Source organism: Haliotis asinina, chromosome 14 (assembly GCF_037392515.1).
Source record: "Haliotis asinina isolate JCU_RB_2024 chromosome 14, JCU_Hal_asi_v2, whole genome shotgun sequence".
Lineage (NCBI taxonomy): Eukaryota > Metazoa > Mollusca > Gastropoda > Lepetellida > Haliotidae > Haliotis > Haliotis asinina.
The window spans coordinates 29,966,327-29,992,181 of NC_090293.1; the positions used below are offsets into that span (position 1 = coordinate 29,966,327).

Below are 25,855 nucleotides of genomic sequence, written 5' to 3' on the forward strand. Positions count from 1 at the left end.
CTAAACGGGTTGATAGGTTTGTTGTCTGACGCCACACTCCGCAATATTCCAGCTATATGGCGGCGGTATGTAATTCATCGAGTCTGGACCTGACAAGCTAGTCATCTCCAGCATGAAGATCGATCTAGTTGGGATAAAATGACATGTAAGTCAGCAAGCAAACCCACCCGATCCCGTTAGTCGAGGAGTTTGGGTTGCTGAAGATCAGTTCTAACCCGGATCTACACGGGTTATTGAACCAAGGATAGCGAAAAAGTAAATGACCTCCCTTAAACAATGTTAGAAGTAATGTGATTTTACTATTGACTTCATCGCCACTAAGAACATATGTCTGTTTGACTGTTTCAGTTTTTAGGCTTTTTAAGGACGACAAAGGGGGAAAGAAACATATTTAATATCTAAATATGTCTCATTGTGGCACGATACCCCTATCAAGAATCGATAAACATAAAAGGCAACAACGCGGCTATTGGTCAAATGCCATGCTGTTGCCCTTGGTTCATCTTCAAGCAATTTCTTTTGGATTTGTAAAGAGTGCAACGACACAACGCCCCTGAAGTCGTAAAAGTTAAGGCGTTATAATGTACCTATTTACACTTTATGAAAGAGACACACTGGGTACTGTTCCCCTTAAAAGAGGTGAACACACATGCTACCATTACAGGTTCACTTTAAATGTATGCAAAACAGGGAATACTTTCTGTTGTTCACCGAAAGAATCCACCTATAAGGAGAGCATTACAGTGCGCGCGACCAGTCTTAGCAGATTCGGCAGCAGCAGAGGACCATCTGTCAACTTGTGATACGTTTGTCATGACATACACCACAACGATGCTGTGGACGTTGTTCATCGTCTGCGTCATCGTCGTCGAGGGGGTTGAAAGCATCGACGTTGGAGACTGTATTTGTTTCAATGAAACAGGTATGTCATTTTTCAGTATGGAGAAGATGTATTTTGCAAATGTGCGGAACACATATAAATATTCTTTGCTCAGCTTTTGCTACAAACAAACAGAAAACTCCCCAATTATTCATGATCTTACACATTTTTTGTTCACAACAAAATAGTCTTTATCTATTGTGCATTGTATATTGATTGTGAACCTTATATGAGTTAACTGGTAGATATGTCCAACTTACAACAGAGGTATGAACGAATTCTATGAATGCATTTTTAATTCCTTTCATATCTAATTATGTGGCAACAGATCTGAGAAAAATGCATCTGCGTGATTTAAAAAAAATATCCTGGCCTGTGTTTAAACAGGTATTTGGCGTGCAATTTAGAAAGACAATACCTTGGAGATTTATAATATTATGTATCTTATGGACATGATGCTGTAATGCAGTGCTGTGTGATGGTTGTACGAACTCTTGCTTAATTGTGTCTGTAGGTCAATGGCCCTCGGTCATCATACAAATACAGTTCTTCTTTCTTCTCGTAGATACAAATGTAAATCATACAGGAACAAATGTATGTGCCATTGTCATCGCTAAGACTGAGACAGAGTTTAACGTTACGCTGCCAACTGGGGTGAGTATACTGTAGTGGACGGGAGCTGTTTGGATCCAGTTTGGATCAGAGCTCTATTGATTGGTTGGTTGTTTTTTGCCACACTCAGCAATATTCCAGCTGGCGGTGTGTACCTAATCCAGTATGGACCAGACAATGTAGTGATCAATTTCATGAGCATCGTTGTACGCATACGGTGACACGTGTCAACAACAGCGAACTTGACCACCCAATATCATTATTCGCCTCTTACGACAATCATGAATTGCTGAAGACAAGTTCAAAGACAGCCTGCATGGGATCGAAACGTTGATAGCAAGGGACTGTGAGTTATGTTCCCCCATGCCACGAGAGTGAGTGAGATTAATTTCTCACCAAATTTAGCAATATTCCACGATTAAATTGGCGGGGAGCATCAGGATTGCATGGGCTTCACAGACTGTACCCACATGGTGACTGGAACGCGGGTTTTCGGTCTGACGATACAACGCTTTAAAGGGGCACTAATCAAGGGCAATTCCCCGGGATCGGTTGTTTTTTTCCTTGGATTGTTATCCCCCGTCGTACCTTCAAACAGCCTCCGTCTTACGTACGTCCGAACGTACAAATGTCTGTCTGTACGTCCGCACGAATTGGAACATCTTAAGAACCGTTGACTAGCTTCTTTTCATATTTGGTACTTTGGTTTATCAGTGTATTAGAAAGGTCCCATTCAGGTGTGATGACCTTGACCTTCATTTCAATGTCACAACGGCATTTTAACGTGCCACTTTTGTCAGCGAGATATCTTAAGAACTGGTTACTGGGTTTTCTTCATATCAAGCTTTATGTAGGGAAGCTGCCAGTCGATGTTGGTGACTATCACATAATTTTCAAGGCCACGGTGACATTTTGAAGATTTCAGCATGGTAAGCTGCCTGTTAAACTTGTCAACGCGATGTCTCAAGAACCGTTCATTGGATTTTCGTATATATTTCGTATATTATCCAGGGAAAGCGCTGGGCCATGTCGATTTTAGTGACCTTCACATAAATTTCAAGGTCACGGCGATACTTTGAAGATTTCAACATGTTAAAATGCATGTGAAGCTTGTCATCGTGATACCGCAAAAACCGTTCACCTGACTTGAAACCAAGCTTCATCTAAATTGTGGTGACCTTCATATAATTTTCAAGGACACAGCGAGATTGTAAGATTTAAGATTAAACATATCAAGATTGTCAGCGAGATATCTCAAGAACAGTTCAGGGGATTTTCTTCATAGACTGTGAACACTTCCATTGAATGTTTTCCAGTAAGTGAGTCTTGAAAATGTTTGTGCGTTTGAAGAACTGCAGTGCAAGATATCAAAAGAGGATGACTGGTAATGTTTTTGTTGACATTTAACTTCATCTTAAATTACGATCTTCACTTTCTTTCCTTTTTAAGTTTGATTTGTTAATTTGCGGAGGGGAATACGTCACAGTAGTGACAATGCCTGCTGGTTTAGTACCCGGATGATATCCCAGAATTCCTGACTGGTTTGCGATATCCGTTGCGCCATCCGCAAACGCAATGGGCAGTACTTATCATCTTGTAAGCAGAACGTGAAAAGGTGTTATAACCAGACGTTCCCAGTATTGATAACGTCGTCAATATACACGAGCCCAGTCGCGTGTACCGCTGAATAGTTACTAGCTAAGGTCAACACAGACATAAAAACAAACGTATTTATAACCACATTAACATGGACTATCTTGTCCCCATGCTATGGCTTCGGAAAATAGGTTAGTCTGTCAACATATAAAGAGACCTGAACGTGAATGGGCTCCCATTTTAACCCTTGTGTCCGCTGAGTTCACAATCTAATGCTCCGATGTAGTCAGTCATACGCTTTTTAAAATTGTTGTTATTCCATTTCCATTCTCAGATATATTACATATGGTAATAAAGGCAATATGCATCATATCTTAGGGGCTTTGTAAGGTCTTAAGAGGTGTATTCATAGAATATCGAGACAGTTCCTATAGAGGGTATATAAGATGGAAGAAATAAGGTTGACTAGTGTGAAGAAGATTGGAAATTATTAACTGATATTATAAGAGCGCTTCAGTGCTCAGTCATAGAACAGCAGATAACTGTTTCCACTTCCTTATGAGGAAATCTGAGTTCCTTGTTTTTCCTATCTATGTACGTTACGGTTGTACATATATCTGTCAGGCTAAATGAAAAGTGAAATATGTTTCGGGCACCGCCGTGACACTTTTATTTGTGTGCGTAACAATTTTTTGTTGCCATGTAAAAATAATAATGTTGACTTTGCAGCGTCCCGGCCCCGAGTCCATTTGTCCACACTAAGAATGAGTGCGAGAATGAGTGTGACTGAATCTACGACTCATTAAACTTTCCAAGTTGTATTTCTGAGAGAAAAACATAAATGTGTTCCTCCCTCGCCACTATTTTTCTGTCAAAAACTGAAAAAATATATACACGAGAAACATTTAATTTTTATGCAGCCTTAATAGCCTAAGAAATTTCACAGATGAACCCCTCATTAAACCCCTGTTTAATACTTGAAGCATAAATGAATCTTCTGGCTCGAAGTATACTTGGATTTAGTGTTTTATTGTTTTATCTCTAAACATGAGATTGAATGTTGTAAAAGGGGCATTACGCTGGAGGTGGGTATTTAGAAATCGTTTTACATTTTGCCAAAAGTTTTTAACTGATTCAGCGTGAAAGAATATATGTGATATGTCTTCTGAGGTATTTTACAGAGATTACATGTATCAGTATCCACTAGCTTCATCCTCAGTATTTCTTTCTTTGTATAAACTATTCTGTAAACAAATCTGTACTGAAAATCTTGTTGCTTACAGTCATTTGTACATTTCCTGTATTATCTGAATACATCTCTCCAGTACACATTATTCCTATACTCTAGTACCTTATGAGATTTGTTGTTCTGGATCAATTTGTCATAAAATATCCTTGAACCTTTAACATTTGAGATCGTATCTTGGTATACACTATTAATGTTTAATTGAATAAAGCTATTCTATTTCCTAAAAGTTGTCGCCAGTTTACTGGAATGGTATTTAACAGATAATGATGATTTAAGAAGGTTCATCTTATGTTGTACAGGCTAGATTTTTAGATTTTCGAAGCGGAGAAATCAAATTACAATATCTCTGATGTGTGTGTGTGTGTGTGAGAGAGAGAGAGAGAGAGAGAGCATGTGTGTGTGTGTGTGTGTGTGTGTGTGTGTGTGTGTGTGTGTGTGTGTGTTAGAAATCTTTGAACGCGGGTTTCGAATACCCTAATTATGTTCCTTGGTATTTCATCAAGGGCGGCGGGCTAGCCTAGTGGTTAAGGCGTTCGCTCGGCACGCCGAAGCCCGGGTTTGATTCTGCACATAGGTACAATATGTGAAGTCCATTTCTGGTGTCCCCAGCAGTGATATTGCTGGAATGTTACAAAAAAGCCGCGTGAAACCCAACTCACTCAGTTGTCAAAAGAGCCTGTTGCAGCACGTGATTTAACTGAAATACTTCAAAGCGGCGATATATCAAACAATTCACTTCCACTCTCACCTCCTCACTCACTGGGATCCGGTGTGGAGCGTAGCAAGACCACCAGTTATAGATGGAGATGACTTGCTCTTGGTTTCAGCATATAGAGTCATATTCTGATAGTTCATGATTATGATTATTTATTTCCCTTCATATCTAATGATAATTCTAATAAAGAAGTTACCTTTCAGAACGTGGTGGTACCTGCATCAATGGCAAGTTTGGGTGGAGACTCTGCATGTCCCGGAAAATGTTCGATGGATGTTGTGATACTAGGTAGGCATGTTGACGGCATTTTATGTTATACCATGAAGATCCGGCATTTATGTTATACCATGAAGATCCGGTAATCTTCAGCAACCCATACTTCATACCCAACATCATACCAGACAGTTCCAGGTGCACTGCAAACATCACGTCAACTTACACTCACAATACCGTACAGGCCCAGATTGGCGGAATCTGTATATATGGTCTCGACCATAACCTTTCCTTCACGGACGCCAAGGCGTACTGCGAGGACAACGATCTCACGCTGGTGCAGCTACAGGATGCTGATAAACAGAAGAAGGTCTTCGAGGCTACAAGTAAGACAATCTAGATAGCACCTTTTGTTTCAAAAAGACCCGATAGTGTGAAGACATAATGACATTGTATTTTCTTTTGTCTCTTGACCTATGCTTGCCATAAAGAACGACTATGCTTGTCGTGAGAGGCGACTAACGGGATCGAGTGGTGAGGCTCATGACTTGGTTGACAATGTCATCGGTTCCCAATTGCGCAGATCAATGCTCATGCTATTGAGCACTAGATTGTCTGGTCCAGACTCGATTATTTCCAGACCGCCGCCATATACCTGGAACATTTCTGAGTGCGGTGTAAAACTAAACTCACTCACTCACTTTTCTCTTTTGGTTAATTAACGCCGCACTCAGCTATATTTGTCATAAAAATACATCATAACAGTACAGTACCATATATATATATATATAGTATCAAGTAGCAGCTTTTGGCAAATGGGAAAAAAACCAGACAGTAGCGTAAAACAGAAATTCTCGATATCAGGCATATGTGAAAACATCTAGATTTAATAATGCACTCAGTAAAAAGACTTTCCCTGATATCGTCATATAATTACGGAGTGAATTAAACCATGAACCTCATCTTCTACACAATATATTCAGTAAAAACAATTTCTATTCTGTACAGGGATACCTTAATATCGATTATATCAATTTTAACTGGGGCCCAGACCTATTGTGAACCCCATTTACTCGTGTCCCACGCCGTGATATTGCTGGAATATTGCTGGAATATTGCTAAAAAGCGGCGTACAGTTAAAGTAATTCACTCACTTCTGTTCAATAATCTTGTTTAAAACACTTATAGGCACGAGTTGGTTAAGACCAATTTACCCCTCTACCTTATCTAACTTTTATTTCCAGTTTAAAACAAAGGCAACTCTAAGATGGTTCTCAGAATTAGGCGGAGCGCTGGACGCCGGAACTGGATGTCCTACTCCATCAACCACCTGGGCCTATAGTTTCGAAGCTCTCATAGCGCTAATTTGAGATAGTTGTAAGTCAGTGTTAATGAATAGCTCTTAAGAATCTTAGCGCTAAGAGAGCTTCGAAAACCATGGCCCAGGACGTTATTAAACTCAGTCTTGGAAATATCAGACCGGTTATGCATCAGTTTGGTTTCTAAGTCCATGGATGCATCAACGTAATATAGTTGTCCAGTTGTGTATCAAATGTAGACGACCTCTCCGTGGCAAGTTGTCACTCTTGCCCTGTCACAAATAACATCGGCAAAGAAAATTATGTTGTGTTCTGTTCAGCTATATAATGTCTTACACCTTTGTGTTGCGCAGTTGTTTGCACCAGACTCTCGGAGCATAGACATTTTAGGCCAACAGTGACATAGCACTCGTTACAGCAAAGACTGATCCAGTCAGTATATTATCCAAAGCATATTACCACGTGTGCATTTGTGTACATCTCTTACATCTTCCCCACAGACTGGATGCAGCACTGGATGCACTTGGAGAAGACATCTGGGACGTGGCGCTGGGGAGGTGCAGGTGGGGAGGCCATGACGAACGCTCGATGGGAACACGAACCGGATGCAGATACCTACGACAGGGCATTCACCATGACAACGCTCAGCCAGAACAAGTTCCTGTGGAAAGGAGGAAACGACAATTGGTCATATCGTCCAGTATGTGAAGGTCAAGCTTCAGGGTGCTCGGGTAAGCAGCGGCAAAAACACTTTCCGCCTCCTGTCGGTTTGTGATTGTATTATCGCGGATTGATGCACATTAATGTTTCTTGTGGACGTACTTTTCACCGAAATATTAGGTTGTGCTTGATTTGTATTTGTTTCTGCCATGCCGCCCAAAATGCGAGACAGAGGCTAAGAAATGCAGTAAGAATATATAGGTACTGTTCTCCCTCCTCCCATCCCCCCCCCCCCCCCCCACACACACACACACACCTCATCAATGTGCATGTGTACATGTATTCAGCATGACTTCACCGACATGTACCCATGTACATCCAGCGATGTGACCTCTGTACAAGAGGCGACTAACGGGATCGGGTGGTCAGACTCGCTGACGTGGTTGACACATGTCATCGGATCACGCTGTTGATCACTGGTCCAGATTATTTACAGACCTCCGCATATAGCTGGAATACTGCTGAGTGCGGCGTAAAGCTTACTCCTTCGATAGATCTCACCAATCAATCATAGTTCCCCCAATAACTTATAATCGATTTTATGTAACGATATCAATAGTTAACATCGATACCGTTCTATATTATTGAAAGGGGTGGTGGGGTTGTGTTCACTCGTCATGCCCAAGACTGGGGTTTGATTCAACACAAAACTACAGTGTGTGAAGCCAAATTCTGGTGAATCCCGCCGTGATATTGCTGGAATTGCTATCGGCGGCGTAAACACTGGAATATCATGTCACAGCCAAAGCATTGCTTAAACGTTGCATTTCTCTCCAGTTTCGGACCCTCCTCCTTCTGCCGGCTCCTGTCTCTGCGTGAACACAGATTCTGCCCCGGCTTTCCCTGATTCAGGTTTGTAAACTAAAATTAATACTTTCGACTTTTCTTTATCAAATTCTGGTTCAAATCTTTGATCTCACTTTTTTCCTTGCGAGGACGTACAAGTGCGGATTCTGTCTTGTCTTGACAAGCAAGATACACATAGAATAACCATACTGACACAGGTGGTGTTGAAGCGGTTTCTCTGACACGTGTACGTCCTATGTATGCCACAGGTGGTGTAGAAGCGGTTTCTCTCTCCACGTGTATGACTGCGACTGGTAGGGTCCGAACCGGTGATCACTTCGGCAGCTCGGCAACTCTTTCTTTCTACGAAGTGAGCCGACCGGGTCTGAATGTAAGAGTCTCTATTTTACCATCAGGCTTGATGCATAATAGCAACCTTTGTAACGTACAGGGAAAATAGTTACAAGTTAGAAGTGATACTTGGTAGTTTCGAACACTTGATGGTAAGTGTGCGTGAGTTTAGATTTACGTTACCATTGGTCCAGCAATATCACGATGGGGACACCAGAAATGGGCTTCACGCAATGTACTCATGTGGAAAATGAAACCCAGGCCTTCGGCATGGCGGTCGAACACTTTAACCACTGGACCATCCAACCGCCCCCGGTCGTAGAAGATCGGATGGTCGATCCCAGCTGCATAGATGCACTAAAGGTCTCAATGACTGAAGTAACTGGAGCATTCTCGATTATTAAGAGACCACCGCCTTATAGCTTTACTATTGTTGGGTGCTTTAACAGCAAACAAACAAGAATGTAGATCCTAAAAGTCTGAACGCCAAATGACTTTATTGCCCTCTGTTCTACACATTGCTTTCCTGTATATGGTAATTGTAGCGTTCGTCCAGGGAATATGATGCCGTATTCCTTCCACTGGTTGAAAATAAGGTCTGAATGTAATTTACATACCAAAGAGTATATGTACATGTTGTGAAACATGTTTTTACTATCCATACACAAAAGACTTGGTTATGCACCCCTTGACATATCTCACGGCTGAGTGAAATTCGTTCACAACCCTGTGGAGAATATCTTGGACATGATTGATTGCCGTGTGCAATGAATTTAAAAGGATTCACCTGTACATAACCTGGTGGAAGCTGCTTTACTGGCATCGACTGCACCTCCCGAGGATCAGGAGGCTGACCGGGCATGAGGAGGAGAGTGCTGACTGGCATATAAGGTCACATGGAGGTTACACTCGGTCTTGACATTGAATCGTGTAAATAGCAAAATAGCATTTTCAGTTCTCATATTCACCAGTAAATTGAACAGTAAACACTCCAGGGCCATACTTGTACAGAAATGGTTTTGTATGAAAATCAGTGGGTTAAAATCAGTATATAGGTACCCAACATTTTGTCGTTTTGTGTGAGTGAAAGGATCTTACGGGTCAGAAATACTTATATTTTTCCATCGTGGTCACCACGAGAAGTTTTATGAGGTGCTGAAAAAACTATGATTATAAAAATACAAGGTTGCAGAATTTAGCTCTCTACATATATGTATGTCTCGAATACACCGATAAGTCGAATTTCTTACTTGGTTGATTCGACTCATCGGGATTTTACTGTATTTCCTTTTGGGGAAATATTCCCGAGCAACTTTTTTCATTTGGACGTTTTTCTTGACTGACGATGACGACGACGATGACGATGATGATGATGATGTGATGATAAACTGGTGATGCTGCTGCAAATGATGTATCCATTGTTTCACAGCCGGTGTGGATACTTAGCAGTCAGTTGGATACAGGAGCCCGCAGGAACTGCACTACTGGTACGTAGACGGGAGCAGGCTGGCAGAGGACACATTCCTGATTATGAGGGAACTTTGCATTAAACATAACCAGAACAATTTGCCAGAGTTACTTCGGTATTTAAACGAATATGCTTGACCTGAAGACCATTTGACTCCAAATGAGAACGAAATAGCTATTAAACTACGAAAAATAGTACTCTAGTAAACAGCTCAATCCGTTGATTGTTGTTTTATACCCACCGTTGATAAACGTGTGAAAACTATCACGTTGGTGTTTGTGCAAGTCAACATCTTTAACGAAGGCAAGAAATGAAGTGTAAGCACAACTGTACGTGCCGGTTCTAGGGGTTGGGGGTTGGGGGTTGGGGGTTGTAGGACATTTGTGACTACTCGCCTCTATCCGTGACATACAAGAAGACTTGTAACGGTATGGTACGCCATTATTACCAAGAATCGTGACAAACCAATCAAATCGCCTGTAGTAAAATGAGGTCAAATAGTCTTTCCGATTTTCAATATTTCACGGAATAGTCCTAAAAGCAGCGTAAAACTAAACTAATTCACTCAGACAGGTCATGATTAAGCTGTCATCGTTTTGTGGAAAGGAACGCATGTTTTATGCATACCCGTGAATAAAAATCCCAGTACATTCCACACCGATTTAAAATGTAACTTAATTGAAATCATATAATTGTTTGGAAAGTGACACATTGTTATGAAAACCGAAATCGATCACGCAATAACTGTTGTGTACTATCCAGTGTCAATAGGTAATCCTTTCAACATATTCTCCTATTGGGGGCTGTTGGGTAGCCTAATGGTTAAAGCGTTCGCTCCGCACGCTGAAGATGCGGTTTCGATTTCCCACATGTGCTCAATGTGTTAAGCCCATTTCAGGTATCCCCTTGATATTGCTGGTATAAAATCCGCGCACACTCACCGTTCTTTTAGCTCTTGATATCACAAAAAGAGACCTAGTATTTGCGACAATCTGGGGATTTCCGTCACAGATTGTGGGAATGGCGTGTACTACAGATAGAGCAGAACATATATACCCCTGGCCGCGATTTCTCGAAACAAACTGAAGTTTTCACTCAAATCTCAAACTGAGTTTCACAATTTGAAACAGCTTAATTTTTAACTCAACTGCACTTTTGAAATATAAAAGTGATGGGAAACCAGAAACGGGCTTCTCATATTGTACCCATGTGGGAATCGAACCCAGGTCTTCGACATGACGGGCAAACCCGGGCAAACTAGTCTAGCCCATCGCTCCATGGCATCAAGGAGATATGACACCTATACATATTAGAAAGTAATTGTTTATTCATAGCTATCTGCTACTTGGAACATCCGGGTTACAAATGGTCTTCAACAACCAGTGTTTCATGTAAGAGGTGGTTAATGGGGCAGTGTGGTCAGAATTGAAGACTCTGTTGATGTATGGCATGTTGTTGCAATGATCGGTGCTCATGGTGTCAATCACTGGATTGCATTGTCCATACGCGATTATTTAGACCACGGTCATATGGTTGGCTTAATGATGTGTGCGGCGTTGTGAGAGAAAAATTCCGTTTCTGTCTGTACCTTATTTTTTCTCATCAGAACCAACGACCGTCAATGCTCATGGCTGCCGGGTGTATTTCTCGGAAAGTGTCGTTGAGGCCGTGGTTGAAGACAGATGTATCTACGGCATCAACACCAAAATGAAACCAGAGGCTGCTCGAGCTCTGTGCGAGGACAAAGGACTGAGACTGGCCTGGGTGGAAACACGGGCTACCCAGACCAAAATAACATCTGCAACAAGTAATGAATTTTTAAAACTCATGATAAATTTCGAGGATCATGTCTTGTGTTAGGCAATAACTCGGTGTTTCTTCTTCGCCCAGACGCGGAGATCCGGTAACAGATTGGTCTTCAGTAATCCATGCTCGATGTAAGAGGCGAATAACGGGATCGTGTGGTCAGTCTCCCTGACTTGGATGACACAAGTTATCGCATCCGAATTGCGTAAAATGACTCTCATGATGTTGATCACTGGATTTATTGGCCCCGGGTTCGATTTTTTACATATAACCGTCATAAAACTGGAGCAAATATACCAAAATACACAAGATAAAGTTAAGTGGTCTAGTTTTGCGTAAAATGATGCTCATGATGTTGATCACTGGATTTATTTGGCCCCGGGTTCGATTGTTCACATATAACCGTCATAAAGCTGGAGCAAATATACCAAAATACACAAGATAAAATTAAGTGGTCTAGTTTAGTGGTGATTTGGACTAGTACATGACCAATGTGCTGCCGCCATAGTAGGGGTTGGTGGAGTATACGGTTGTATCGTATAAGTAGCATAAATGATATACGTCAGTTTTGCAATTACGTCAGCATTTCCCTTTATCACTTGGGTGGAACTTCCCAAGATAACAAAGGTGTATAGTGTTTAAAAGTGGTATATCATATGGGTGGAATGTTGATAATAGAGGCATACCTCTGTCACTCACTCACACATTCAGCAACTGAACGTAACCAAGCACCACGCACCCTCACTCACTCGTTTGCTCGCGCGTTTAATCATATCCAAACACTCGCTCACTTACTTATATTTCTGCAGATTTTAGAGAGTACTGGGTTGGCCTAAAACGGAGAAGAGGAAGGTGGGTGTGGATTTCACCGGGCGACGTCAACAACACTGACGCCTCTAGTGACGTAGAGGGACGTTGGGGTGGGGAAAGCAACAACACTTACGCTTTTGTACAACGGTCACATCTCAAGAGTATTTCCAGCCCTAAATCCTCGAAAAGGGCAATATGTCAAGAACAAGGGAAGATTATTGGTAACTGTCTTATTGAATAGAATGTTACTCTTAAGTCAGAAATAAAAGATCTTTACATGGCGGATTGTCGTTGAAAGAACGTGACTGAATCGGGGCCCTTTCACAAAGCGACCGTACCGCCATGTCCACCGTAACGCCAACACGAAACAGACGTACGGCGGCGTTAGCGCTGCGATCTCTTTGTAAAACGGGTCCTTAGTGTAAACCTGGAGGCTCTGACACAATGCGATCCTACCGCTTTGTCCACGGTAACTACAGTATTGAAACAGACTTATGACGTCCTTGACACTAAGGTCACTATTTAAACCTGGTCTCAAAGTCTAAATAACCAACTCTGACATAGCCCTTTCATCTTTATTTACGATTATGAAACCAGTGTGCTGCCAATGATTGTAATGTTGTGTCGTGCAAATGACCCCAGTCAGCGTTGTGAGAAATATAACCGGTTTCTGTGTTCACCAATATTTTGGCCGGCGCCTGCGTTTCCAAGCTCAGCTTTACACGTTAATGTGTATTTAAAGCGAAGTCACTGTCCGTCTCTTAGTCCCATTCAGATTCCATTCGCCCACCAAACACACCAGATATTTTCAGAAATGCTCTCAGATAGACACGCATCTCTCACTTATGACTGTGTTAGCCTTAATCATTTAAACATGAAGATTGATATCTTTATATTATTAGACATTTCCAGTTTTAAAAGTCTTGTCGCGTGCTTACGATAGCTTTATTTTGACATTGCGGCAATCATACACCTTTCTTTACCCTCACAGCCGGTCCAGACACTGGTACGTGCTTGTGCGTCACCGGAGCCCTTACCCCAGCCTTCTCTATCTCGGGTAAGTATAAGCCATCGTAGATCCTTTCTCCGTCTGCACGAGATAAATACTTATTATCCGTACTTCGAACAGAGCATGTGTTTTAACCTGTAGTCCAGATAGGCATCAACCGGCCCATTACGTATCGTGTTGTTGAAACAAATGTCAAATTTAATAAATTTAATAAAAATCACGAAATTAAAAATTAAACAAATTAAATTTAATAAAAATTACCAAAAACTCTTACGTGACCATCGTTTTCGTAGGCCATCTTGCAAAGTTAACACAGCATATAACCCAAATGGTCCAACAGACATGGAAGCATAAAATTCCATATATTTTAATCGAGAGTCATATTCAGGTTTCATGGCAGTTACTCTCTCTTCAGGTGTTCTTTCCTTGATGAAGTCGCCATACATTATTATTTCGCTGACTGTTGGAATGGTAAACGATGCTTAAAGTGTTTGTTTCAGAGTCGGGGTAAAATCCAAATGACTCAGAATAGAACTATCGAGATATTAAATGCTATTAATGACTTCCATGGTAAATGACTTGATGGAGTGATGACGTCTAACACACGTTACACCTTTTGTTTAATATACATTTATTAATTTAGCCACATTATATATAGCGTTGTACATTCAGGATGATTGTTCGAGGACATGATTGTTCAGTTGTTTAACAGGTATCCCCCAGACTTTGTTAAGTGGTGCATGTTACCCAAGCACTGGGAGCGGCAAGACGGGCGATTTCTTTGGTCAGACTGCTTCGCTTGAGTTCTACGAGTTAGTGAGACCAGGTCTAGGTGTAAGTGCATAGTCTTTGATATCTCACGAATGACATGTAACAGATTAGTGCAAATTCTAGAACATTCCGTGGGGCTTTCGGTAACAATAAACATCCTTGTCGTTAACGGCTACTAAATGAGTGGTCAAGCTGTTTATGATCGCATGGTCATAATATTGCTGCTGCATGGATCTTTGTTCATGGTGGCAGTTACGGACGGATTTGACATGTTGCTGGCACAAAGATGGAATGTGGTGTTATACATCAAACAAGCAAACATCCATCTGCTTAACTCTCTGACTAATGCTACGAATCTGGACCAGAACATGTTTCGGTTTTTACTCCTGAAACTACGACTGACTTTATGTTCGCATGCACAACATTTGTTAAATGTTAGGAATTTGTAATGAAGCACGGAGAGGGGCAGCCCTGAAGTTTCTCACAATTTGAGAGGGAAAACAGACAAACAAGGAAAAGGCTAACCCGAGATGGTTTTCATTCTACATCTCTTTCTAGGAATAGTCAGGCATGTATGCATGGATATGTGCCAATTTATGTCATAAACAAACATCGTTGTGTCGGTCTGGATAAATGATTAATCCAAGACGTACTCTCTCCATCTTCTTTGTGACTTATTTCAGTCTGTTTGGGTACTTAGCAACAAGCTCAACCAGAGCTCTCCCAAGAGGTGCGACACAAACCTCTTGTGCACAGACGAAACTGTAATTAAAGGTAAGTGAAGCAGAAAGTTCTCATACTGTGGAACCAAGAACCCTTTACTTGGACTGATAGCTTGGTGTAGTGGACAGAACGTCTCTCTGGAGACACGAGTTCAGTGCTCGACCAGTTTATTCCAATAGACGTTAACAAATTATTATTATTGTTTCCTTGCCTGGAGTCGGCATGAAGGGATCAAACAAGGACTGTCCGGATCTGAGTCAGTATCATTTCTCTGGCCGGGATATCCGTTTTAAACTGTAACATAGTATCTTACTGGACTGCAACTAAAAGGCGTGCTTGAGTGCAGACACGCACGCACGCACTTACGCATTCGTGAATTTGACGTTCAGTGTAATTTTTGAAAGGCGCCTGAAAGCTAAACGAACATTAATGCATGTTTTATGGATAGCAACTTTCTTTATATTCTTTACACGGCGTTTCAGGGCTAATTCTTGCTCTGTCATCAGTATTCGACATTCCCCAGATAAAGGAGCAAGAAGTACTTCTGAAACGTCGTGTAAAGAATAAAAAATGTTGATATCCATAAAATGCGTATTCATTGACGTTGACGTCACCCAGCCAACCTTGTATGGGAACGTTAATTTGTTCAGGAAATAGTTATCACTTCTGAAATATCTCCACCTAAAATGTCTTTCTTACTGTTACTCCACATTTATTTTCCTTCACCAGACAGCGACAAATGTTCTGCAGTTCTCGTCGGCTACAGCCACGGACAGAGAAAGGCTCAGTTCGGGAGCACGTGCGTCTACGGCCTCGACCACACCCTGCAGTACAGCAATGCCAGGGCGTACTGCGAGGACAACGGGCTCAAACTGGTGCAACTGCAGGATCCGCAGAAGCAGAAGAAAGTCTTTCAAGGAATAAGTCAGTGCCCTTTTTGGTTTATTGTATTGAAAAGCAGCATAAACTATAGCTACTATCATTTTAGTCATCGATTTTCAATACTTTGTCCACTGTCGTAGTCAACATCAGTTTTATTTAATTATAATTAGGGGACATTGTTCGCGAGTTGTCAGGCTAATGATCCAGTGAGTGAGAGGTGTCGGGATCGAGCGCATCTGTCACCGGGTGTAAAGACCTTGTAGTTAACTTTGTGTGCAGACTGTCATTGTTGTCACAACCCCTACACAACCATGTGCACTTAAAAGAACCCACGAATCCATTGGTATATGGCCAGATGTAACCAAATCAGCGAGCCTTACCACCCAATCCCCATAGTCGCGTCTTACGACAAGCATGGGTTACTGGACATCAGTTCTAACCCAGACCTTCATGGACGTCATAACTGTACGTTCAAAGGGTTCAAAACATACCATCATCCCCTTTACCACTTGGGATGCTTAATGCCTACATCTTCCCCACAGACTGGATGCAGCACTGGATGCACTTGGAGAAGATATCTGGGACGTGGCGCTGGGGAGGTGCAGGTGGGGAGGCCATGACGAATGCTCGATGGGAACACGGTCCGGATGCAGATACCTACGACAGGGCATTCACCATGACAACGTTCAACCAGAACAAGTTCCTGTGGAAAGGGGGAAACGACAATTGGTATTATCGTCCAGTATGCGAAGGTCAAGCTTCAGGGTGCTCGGGTAAGCAGCGGCAAAAAGACTTTCCGCCTCCTGTCGGTTTGTGATTGTATTAGCTCAGATTGATGCACATTAATCTTTCTTGTGGACGTACTTATCACCAATATATTAGGTTGTGCTTGATTTTTATTAGTTGCCGTCACGCCGCCCAATATGCGAGACAGCGGCTAAGAACTGCAGTCTCCTATTAATTTTGGAATATTTGCTCCCAGTTCGGTACACATTTATTTGTGGACGTACTTATTATAATATTCGATTCACATGTCTATGCTTAATTTCATTTTTTTCTTTGGTCAGTGCGGGGAAAATGCATGTGCGTGAACACCGCTGCGGTTCATGCTTTTGTTCTGCCAGGTAAAAACGACTTCGATTACACATACTGATTGTGATGTCATGCCCCTTATAAGGTGCATCATTTTTGTGAGTCATTAAGCTTTGGAGCTATCTCCACTCTCAACATTCTATCCGAGCGTCTTATATTCTCATTGTATTCTTATTGTCAACTGAGATATCGTAACACTTGAAATATACATAAATAAGTCGTCAGGGTCACGATCCACAAAGCATTCGTAACGTTAAGACTTGTAACGCTACACTGTACCATAGACTTACGAGCGTCACAGCTCTACGAGTACACTGTGGATCGGATCCGAGAGGCAATTTGAAATGATCAACAAATATCGCAATTCGAATCTTTTCTGCTGCGTTATTCACAAAACCCCCGAAATGTCGACATGATATCTATGTGTGTCATTATGGATGCATCTTTGATTCCTACAGTGGCCCCGCAAGTGTTGAGTATATCCGATTGCTTCATAGCGACGGGGGATGTGAACAACGGGACTGTTTTTTCGAGGGACGCGGACTGGAGGTTTTTTGAACTGACAAAGGCTGATGGGGATGTGAGTGGGACAAACTCTTTAACATTTGGTTTGAGTTGCATCGGAAAGCATTTTGATTTTTAAAAATATGATAAGTAGTCTTTAACTGTTTAATTGTATGAAGATGTGTTCTCTCCCTTCGTCACATCTCTCATTCTCTCTCTTTATGGTATGGAACGGGGTAGCTTAGTGGTTAAAGCGTTCGTTAGTCACGCCGAAGACCCGGGTTCGTTTCCCCATATGGGTACAGTATGCCAAGACCATTTCTGGTATCCGCGTCCTGATAGTGCTGGAATATTCCTCAACCAAACTCACTCACTCTCTCCCTCCTATTTGTCTTTCCTATTTCTCCCACCCACACTCACCCGATGGTTCCTCCCTCACACTAGATGTCTCCATTGGCATCCACTTGTATCCACTACTATGCTCTTCCTCACTGGTCTTCCTCTTCTGCAATCTTCCTCTCTTCCACACTTCTCCCCGTGGCACTTCTCCCCGCCGTGCTCTCCCTCCTCTTCGTTTCCCCTCCCCACCTCTCTTTCTTATTTAATACATGCACATAGTAATGGTTTACATCACTTAGCCTTAGTAATGGTTTACATCACAACCTATGCTAATGTCTTATATTCATATTTCAGACCGTATGGGTACTGAGCAGTGACGTCGTTCAAAGTCCACATTCCAAATGTGGCCATTTTGAAAAGGGCGATTGTCTCTGTACAACGGGCGTGGCAACTGGCGTTTTTGTTTATGGTAAATTGTTTTTTTTTCTTTTTCAAGTACAAAGCTTTCAAGCTGAACTTACTCCACTCATAGGTCACGTCCACGTGACTATACTCAACACTATACTCTTTGTCTCATACGATTCACTTTGTGATGTGCTACAAACTCTTAACAGCTTTAACAATCATAAAATCAGGCCGCGAGTCCTCTCGGGCGCCACAACTTGCTGTTCAGAGTTATGTCCCTTGGCGCTCCAGAAATCAAGGATTCGTGAGTTCTGAACCCCGTTCGCCCAGATTTGGCTTCCAGGTTTATCGGCAACGATATTCTTGCTGGGTTTCGCCCAAACCGATAAGACACTTGATTGGATTCTCGTTTGCCCAGTTAGACATACTTCCAATATTACAGCATAGTGCGACAAGGGTCTAAACTGGATTCTTATTGTTGGTTACCTCCCTTGCAAAACAAGATGCGCGCGTTTTTTTTCAAATACTACAAATCCCGCGTACGTTTTCACCAACCATCGCCGGCTTCCGTAAAGGATAGAGGACACACACATCAAAGATCGCGGAAAATATGCTATCTCTGTATTGCCAAACCATTTATATAACACCAAGTTTTATAATATTAAAAAACGTATTTTGTCAACAGTAACCGTTAGGGAGGAAGAAGGGATCTGCGTGTGCATAACAACATGCGTCCTTTGAACGTCTATCCCTTCTTTTTCAAAGTCATGGTACCAGTTGAGTGATACTCCAATGACTGTTTGCAGGAAGCAATGTCACCGTGTCATCGTATGTTGGAGGTACGTGTTACCGAGCCACGGGGGAGGAGGTCGCAGGGGATGGTTATGGTTTCATAGGTAAACAGTTCGTTGCCATGGAGATGGACACTAACAAGGTAAGCATATAAACACAGAGATTTTGTCAGGTCTGTTGGTGTGTTTGTAGTTTAACAATGCCCTCAACAATGTTCCAGCTGCCCTAAAGACAATGACTAACATGATGAACATATATCGACACGACCAGTGGCGTGCAATGAATGAAGTCAATGAGAATGAAATTTCACCGCACACGCTTTTTGATTATTTAGCTGTCCTACTAATAAGTGATCACCCCTTGTAAAACATAGCGGTAAGTGACATCAAAATAATGATCGTTTGTTAAACAACTTTTTGTAATTTTGTATCCTTTATGAGACAAATCATCAGATTTGGTCTGTAAGTTGCATTGGACTGCACAAAAATTGGTTTTGTTGCAGTTATTAGATTTTGTGTCAGCGAGCGATTTATTGGTCGTAAACGAAATCAAACGCACTGTTGTCTGGACAAGCAGCAATACGTTCTTTGGGGATAATTTCCAATGAATTTGCATAGTCAGTTTTGTGGAATAACTTGATTCAATTTCTCTCCAACCTTTTTTTCTCTCTTCAAACTGTTGCAGGTAAACATCAACTAATTTTTTGTATGATGTACAATGGTATATGTGTAACCTTGCATGTGTATTTATCTGGGACAATTACTACTTTCATCACACTTTTTCAGATATTGTTCATGGAAAAGTCGGACTTGGCCAAGGAATCGTTGTCCAAATGTCAGTGTCCTGACCAGACGGTGTACAAAGGTATCTTCCTGAAACATATTATGACTTATCTGATTAAACTCAGACACTACATATTAAAGACGTCATTTGTTCACGTGCATTTTCCTCGAAGTATTTGAAAGGAATTTAGTAGCTGAACAAACATGAATACATAATGCGTGTGATGGGTAGCAACTTTTTTTATTCTTTACGCGACGTTTCAGAGCTAATTATTGCCCCTTCATCGGATGAATGATGATAACGCGACAAGGAGCAAAAATTAGCTCTGAACTGATTAAAGAATATAACAAACTTGATATCCATTGTCTGTAAATAATCGTGTCTGGGCCAGGCAATCCAGTGATCGACAGCATGAGCATCGGTCTACGCAAATATACAACCAAGTCAGCGATTCTGACCATCCGATTCTGTTTGTCGGCTCTTACCTCAAAGAATGTGATAATGAAGATCGGTTTAACTCGGATCTTCACGTCTCATACATACCCGAATAACTGGAGTAAGTGAGTTGACCAAGTGTGTTTGTGTCACCCAAGTCTGCAAGCCTGACCACCCGAGCCCGTTAGTCGTCTCTTACAACAAGAGTCGCCTTTCGTGGTTTGCTGAAGACCTATTTTACCCCGGATCTTCAGAGTTCCCGAATAAATGAAATGTATGAAGACGTTTCTTCGGATACTCCTGATTAAGCATGATAACGCAGGCGATATCGCCACATGGCTGGAATATTGCCAAGTTCAGCGTAAAACTAAACTCACTCACTGTATTTAGGAGATAACACAATTCCACACTATACTCCTCAGGGAGTGCACGATGTACCCGTGTGTTCCAACAAAGTCTACCGTCGGCGATGTTCCTGACAGCTAAGATAGGTGGTCGATGTGTGTATGGCGTCGATAGTCAGATGAACTATACGGAAGCCAAGACCTTCTGTGAAGTCAACAGTCTACGTCTTGTCAGGGTAGAGGATGGCTCGTTCGCCAGCAAAGTCCACGTGGGAATAGGTAAATAATATATTAACAAATAACAATGTGTCCATTCATATTGCTCGAAACCCTACACCAGGTATGCTAACAGCGCTTACAATCAAATGACAGCAAATATTATCCCAAGTTGCCTGTGAGACTCTCGAAGGTTATAGTCACACGACATATCCCACTGTGTACCCATTTTCTGCTGGGTGAACAAACTCACTTGCCTAAGGTAAGTATCATATGTTTCGTTGTGGGGAAAGACTGAAGTATGGCGGCGGTCTGTAAATAATCGAGTCTGGACCAGACAATCCAGTAATCAACAACATGAACATCGATCTGCGCAATGGGGAACCGATGACATGTCATCCAAGTCATCGAGTCTGACCACCCGATCCCGTTAGTCGCCTCTTACGACAAGCATAGTCGCCCTCTATGTCAATCATGGGTTACTGAAGGCCTGTTCTACCCCGGGACCTTCACGGGTCTTTAGGAGATGAAGAATGAGGACAATTTATATGGATATACAACTTCTTTGGTGTGTAAAGGCGACGGTTTCGAAACGGATTCTAATGTCGTGACCACTTGCTTGACCACTACATTAGAATCTGTCAAAACGTCTCACTTACAGAATAAAAAACAGCTGGATCCACCAGAAACGTTGTGCAACAATAAAAAAGAATTTGACATCCAGAACATTTAGTCTTTAGCTGTGTAGCCATGAAAATATCCCCCAATCTTCACGACAGGGGTCCAAGAAACTCTCAAGAGTCAAGCTGCGAAACACTTCCACCCATCCAAGGACTCTCCCTGCTCAGTGTTGCTTAACTTCAACTGATTTGTGGCATGAAAGGTGTTCACAGAACCACACAAGACCAGAATCCTTTAATATTCACTTCAATTAAAGAACCCATTTATTTCTTGTTTAAAAGAGAATGCGTCAGCAGTCTGCTATTTCTTTCTCTTTAGTATGTTTGTGTGAGGACTGAAAGTATCAACATGTCCCAACATCGTCAGGAGCTAGTGAGTTTAGTTTCAAGCCGTTTTTACCAATATCCCACCAATATCACGGTGGGGGACACCATACATAGGCTTCACACATTGTACCCATGTGGGGAATCGAACCCGGGTATTCGACGTGACGAGCGAACGCGTTAACCTCTAGGCTACCCGCCGTAAAAAACACCATCAAAGACATGCTGACAGTAATGGTTTATCACAGCGTCTGGAATGCACATTATTTTCTTTGAAATCAACCTACTGAGAAATGATTTTTTCTCTAAGTATCCTGTACATCAGGAATTTTCAAAAACAGATTGTTTTTGTTCTGATACAATATCACTATCTCAATTCTTTCTGGTTATGCAACCAGTTTTTTCAAATATCAGTGTTTTCTGACTTGACATTTTACACTAGCGATACTACGAAATCCAACCTATGAAAAAACAAAATAAATCCTTTGAAATTACATTTCCTTCCAGCTTGCTATAGCAGGCAATGCAGTTCGGCATAGTCATCAAACCTGTTAACATGGTAAAAATATTGGAAAGGATATCGTAGGTATTACATCGCAGAGCTCTTACGTACGGAGCGCTCGTGTCACTAATTCATTCGTAAGTTACGACTAACCCCTACGGCTACGAAAGTTAAGAGTATGAACTATACACCTGGAAATTAATCAAGCAACACCCCAATTTTTTCTATTGGAGCAACTTTGAAGTGTTCTGACAATCAAAATATGCCGGGTTGATATAGTTTGACACTTTTTTATTCAACAGACGATCTCTGACAAACAACTTAAAGGGAAAAAGTATCAAGACTTTGCTTTATTGCAACGAAATCCAAATTCTTAAAACTGTCTTAAATTCATGAAAAAATGGACACAATTTACTATTCATCCACAGACGTTGTTGTCAGGTGTATTAACACAAATGTCACATGGAAAGAAAGAACAGTCATCTGAGAGTCTGCACACCGACTTTCATCAATATCTAGTGTGTCCTCCCTGCGCACGCACCACCGATTCCAGACGCCTCCTCATTCCTTGGATGAGTCTCCGGATCTGATTCTGGGGGATCCTGTTCCACTCCTCATGCAGGGCAGCCGTCAATTCGTTGAGATTATGGACTGGTGGGTCTCTCTGCCTCACACGACGGCCAATAAAGTCCCACAAATGTTCAATGGGGTTGAGGTCAGGGCTCATGGCAGGCCATGGAATTCTGTCAATTGCATTTTGCCGCAAAAAATCATTTACAGCATGCGCCCTGTGAGGTCTAGCATTGTCGTCCATAAATATGGGTCTCGTTGCCAGAGGATGGTTCTCAAAATGAGGTACCACAGCCCTGTCAAGAACCTCCTGTTGGTAACGAACACCGTTAAGGTTGCCACGGATGGTAATGATATCCAACTTGCAGTTCATGGAAATGCACCCCCATACCATAACGGAACCTCCCCCAAAGGCCACAGTCTCCTGGATGTTCCGTGGAGCCATTGCTGTGTTCCTCTGCCTCCAGACCCGAGTACGACCGTCCACCATGTGCAGCAAGAACCGGCTCTCATCTGAGAAATGGACCTTCCTCCAAGAGGCAATGTTCCAGTGCAAACGGTCATTACACCAGGCCAGTCGGGCTGCCTTATGGGCTGGAGACAGTCTGGGTCGCTTGATTGGCCTCCTTGCCCGGTATCCTGCAGCTTTCAGACGATTCCGAACAGTCCTGTTCGAGATGGGTCTCCCTGGAAGCCACTCCTGTCTCAACCGAGAGCTCGAGTCGAAGGACCTGCGCCGTACAAGTCTCAGTAAAGCTCTGTCCTCCCGGACTGTGGTCTTCCTGGGTCTTCCTGGTCTAGGCAGGTCTTTAACTTCATTAGTGGCCCGGTATTTTTTCAAAAGTTTTGAAATTATGGAATGATGTCGTCCGATTTGAGTCCCGATTTGTCTTAGAGACATACCAGCATTCCTCATGCCGATTATTTGCCAACGAGTGGCCTCTGATAATTTCCTACGTGCCATGACATTGAAATGAATGAAAAACCGAATGCAATCGACAACCTGCGCTTGTAAACACCCCAGGGAAAAAGTGCATTTTTCGAAAGTTGAGGTTAAAGCAATGCACGTGCGCTGTGCAAGCTTCACGCGCGTCATATCAACCCATGAAAAGCTCATGCTGTATGTCAATACATCAAAATTGAATAATCAATCATCAAAATTACTTCGTTAAACTTTGTTAAGTTTTTATGTGTCTTTGAATTTGGTGTTGCTTAATTAATTTCCATATGTATATTTTCATGTATGTTAATATACAGGTTTTGAAGAAAATTGGATAGGCTTGGAGAAGATCGATGGCACATAGACAATGAACTATTTTCATGTATGTGAATATACAGGTTTTGAAGAATATTGGATCGGCTTGGAGAAGATCGATGGCACATGGACATGGGTGGCCCAAAGTAATAATGAAAATGCAGAAGGCGCCATAGCAGGACGCTGGCAAACACCAAGCATGGCCGTTAACTTTGACCGGGCGACGGTTCGCGCCAGCAGTGATGGGACAGTGTTCAGGCTGATAGGAATCGCCTTACGTAGGAGAAGCAGAGTGATATGTGAAGAGGTCATACTATGTTCAGGTGAGAGGTTTTGTTCGTTTGTTTGTTGTTCAACAAAGCGCGCAACAATCTTCAACCTTCAGATCTATGCAAAAAAGTATTCGGACACTTATCGTAATTTCCATAGACTTACATGTTAATTTAGTGTAAATATGTTTCATTAATTTGATTTTCGTAAGATCCATGTCAAATTTTGCACATCTGTGAGGAATCATCTTACCTACAATCACATAATTTCTGTTTAATTTTCCGTTCCTTATTTATCGAAAATTTAATCAACTTGAGTACAGTGCCGTGAACTCCTTTAACATAGCTGCCTATGGAATTGTGCATTGTGGACATATGTGATGTCATTAGATAGTGGTCAGCAAGTTGAACTGAAATTGTGTGCGCAGAGCAGAGATGATTTGCAATTTGCCAGTCAAATTTTACAAGATCCATCCTAAATTCACTTCATGAAAGATTTTTATGCTACATGGAACTAACATTACGTCCATGGAACTTACGTCCGAATACTTTTTGCACGGGTCTGTATATGAATGTGGACTGTGTATATAACCGAGTCTTGACCTTTCAATCCAGTGACTGGCATCATGTCATGTGTCAACCAGGTCAGCAAGCCTGACCACCCGATCCTGTTATTTACCTCTTACAAGTAAGGTTTGCTGAAGACCAATTCTAACCCGGGTCTTCATGTCTGGACTGATATACAGTAGCAGAGACAGTCCGACTGCGAGTTTGTGGATTGATGTCAACTGGTCAGGTGGTGTGGATATTAGTTTGTGGAACAAACTTTAATGGGTAGTAGTCAAATGGATCAGATATTTGGGCGGTGAGGTTGAAGGTGGAGAAGATGGTTGGAGGTGGGGGTGAGATGGCAATTGCGGTTTCGGCTGAATAGTGCAGGTTTTATTTCATGAAGTAAGCAATGTAAAAATATGGCAGGAGAACGTCCTGTTTATTGAGCAGATGGGGCGTGTAATGGGTGGGGTAGACTATTTTGGGGGTTGGATGGACTGGGTGGGCACATCAGGTAGATAGTTTGCGTTTAGAACCATACGCCCATGCGTGAGCCAGCTAGCTTAACAGACAAGTTGTAAGACTCAACATCCACTCCCAACAGTGAGCGAGTAATGCTTTAGCCTCTTTCAGCAATATTCCAGCAATATCACGGTGGGACCATCAGCAATGGGCCTCACACGTTGTGCACGTTGGGGGAATCGAAATCTTCCGTGATGAGCAAACACTTTAACCACTAGGCCTCGCAACTGCCACTCTCGAGTAGGAAACACTGAGGATTACAGTGTATTTGTGTCATGCAGGTGCCAGTTCTAGGACACAGTTCATGGCAGTGCAGTTCCTGTGCGTCCTCATTTCCTACCTTGTCCGCAAGAAGATCTGA

At 42.1% G+C, this 25,855-nt stretch overlaps 1 protein-coding gene across 1 annotated transcript; it reads left to right on the forward strand.

Moving 5' to 3' along the window:
• Positions 1-831: 831 nt before the first annotated feature.
• On the forward strand, positions 832-25,855 carry LOC137260743 (uncharacterized). Its single transcript, XM_067798322.1, has 24 exons — positions 832-922; positions 1,467-1,534; positions 5,256-5,340; positions 5,454-5,651; positions 7,085-7,315; positions 8,082-8,156; positions 8,360-8,481; positions 9,871-9,932; positions 11,306-11,310; positions 11,516-11,716; positions 12,525-12,746; positions 13,517-13,582; positions 14,247-14,368; positions 14,989-15,079; positions 15,758-15,952; positions 16,453-16,683; positions 16,978-17,034; positions 17,461-17,582; positions 18,200-18,314; positions 19,057-19,184; positions 19,828-19,906; positions 20,683-20,883; positions 24,235-24,474; positions 25,776-25,855. The coding sequence occupies exons 1-24, from the start codon at positions 832-834 to the stop codon at positions 25,853-25,855; spliced, it is 3,087 nt and encodes a 1,028-aa protein (XP_067654423.1).

What these genes read in the sequence shown, in the direction of transcription:
- LOC137260743 (XM_067798322.1), top strand. Translation starts at nt 832, where the DNA reads ATGCTGTGGACGTTGTTCATCGTCTGCGTCATCGTCGTCGAGGGGGTT. An exon ending in ACGTTACGCTGCCAACTGGG is followed by an intron (nt 1,535 to 5,255) that starts GTGAGTATACTG and finishes GTTACCTTTCAG; the next exon opens with AACGTGGTGGTACCTGCATC. An exon ending in CCCGGCTTTCCCTGATTCAG is followed by an intron (nt 8,157 to 8,359) that starts GTTTGTAAACTA and finishes TGTATGCCACAG; the next exon opens with GTGGTGTAGAAGCGGTTTCT.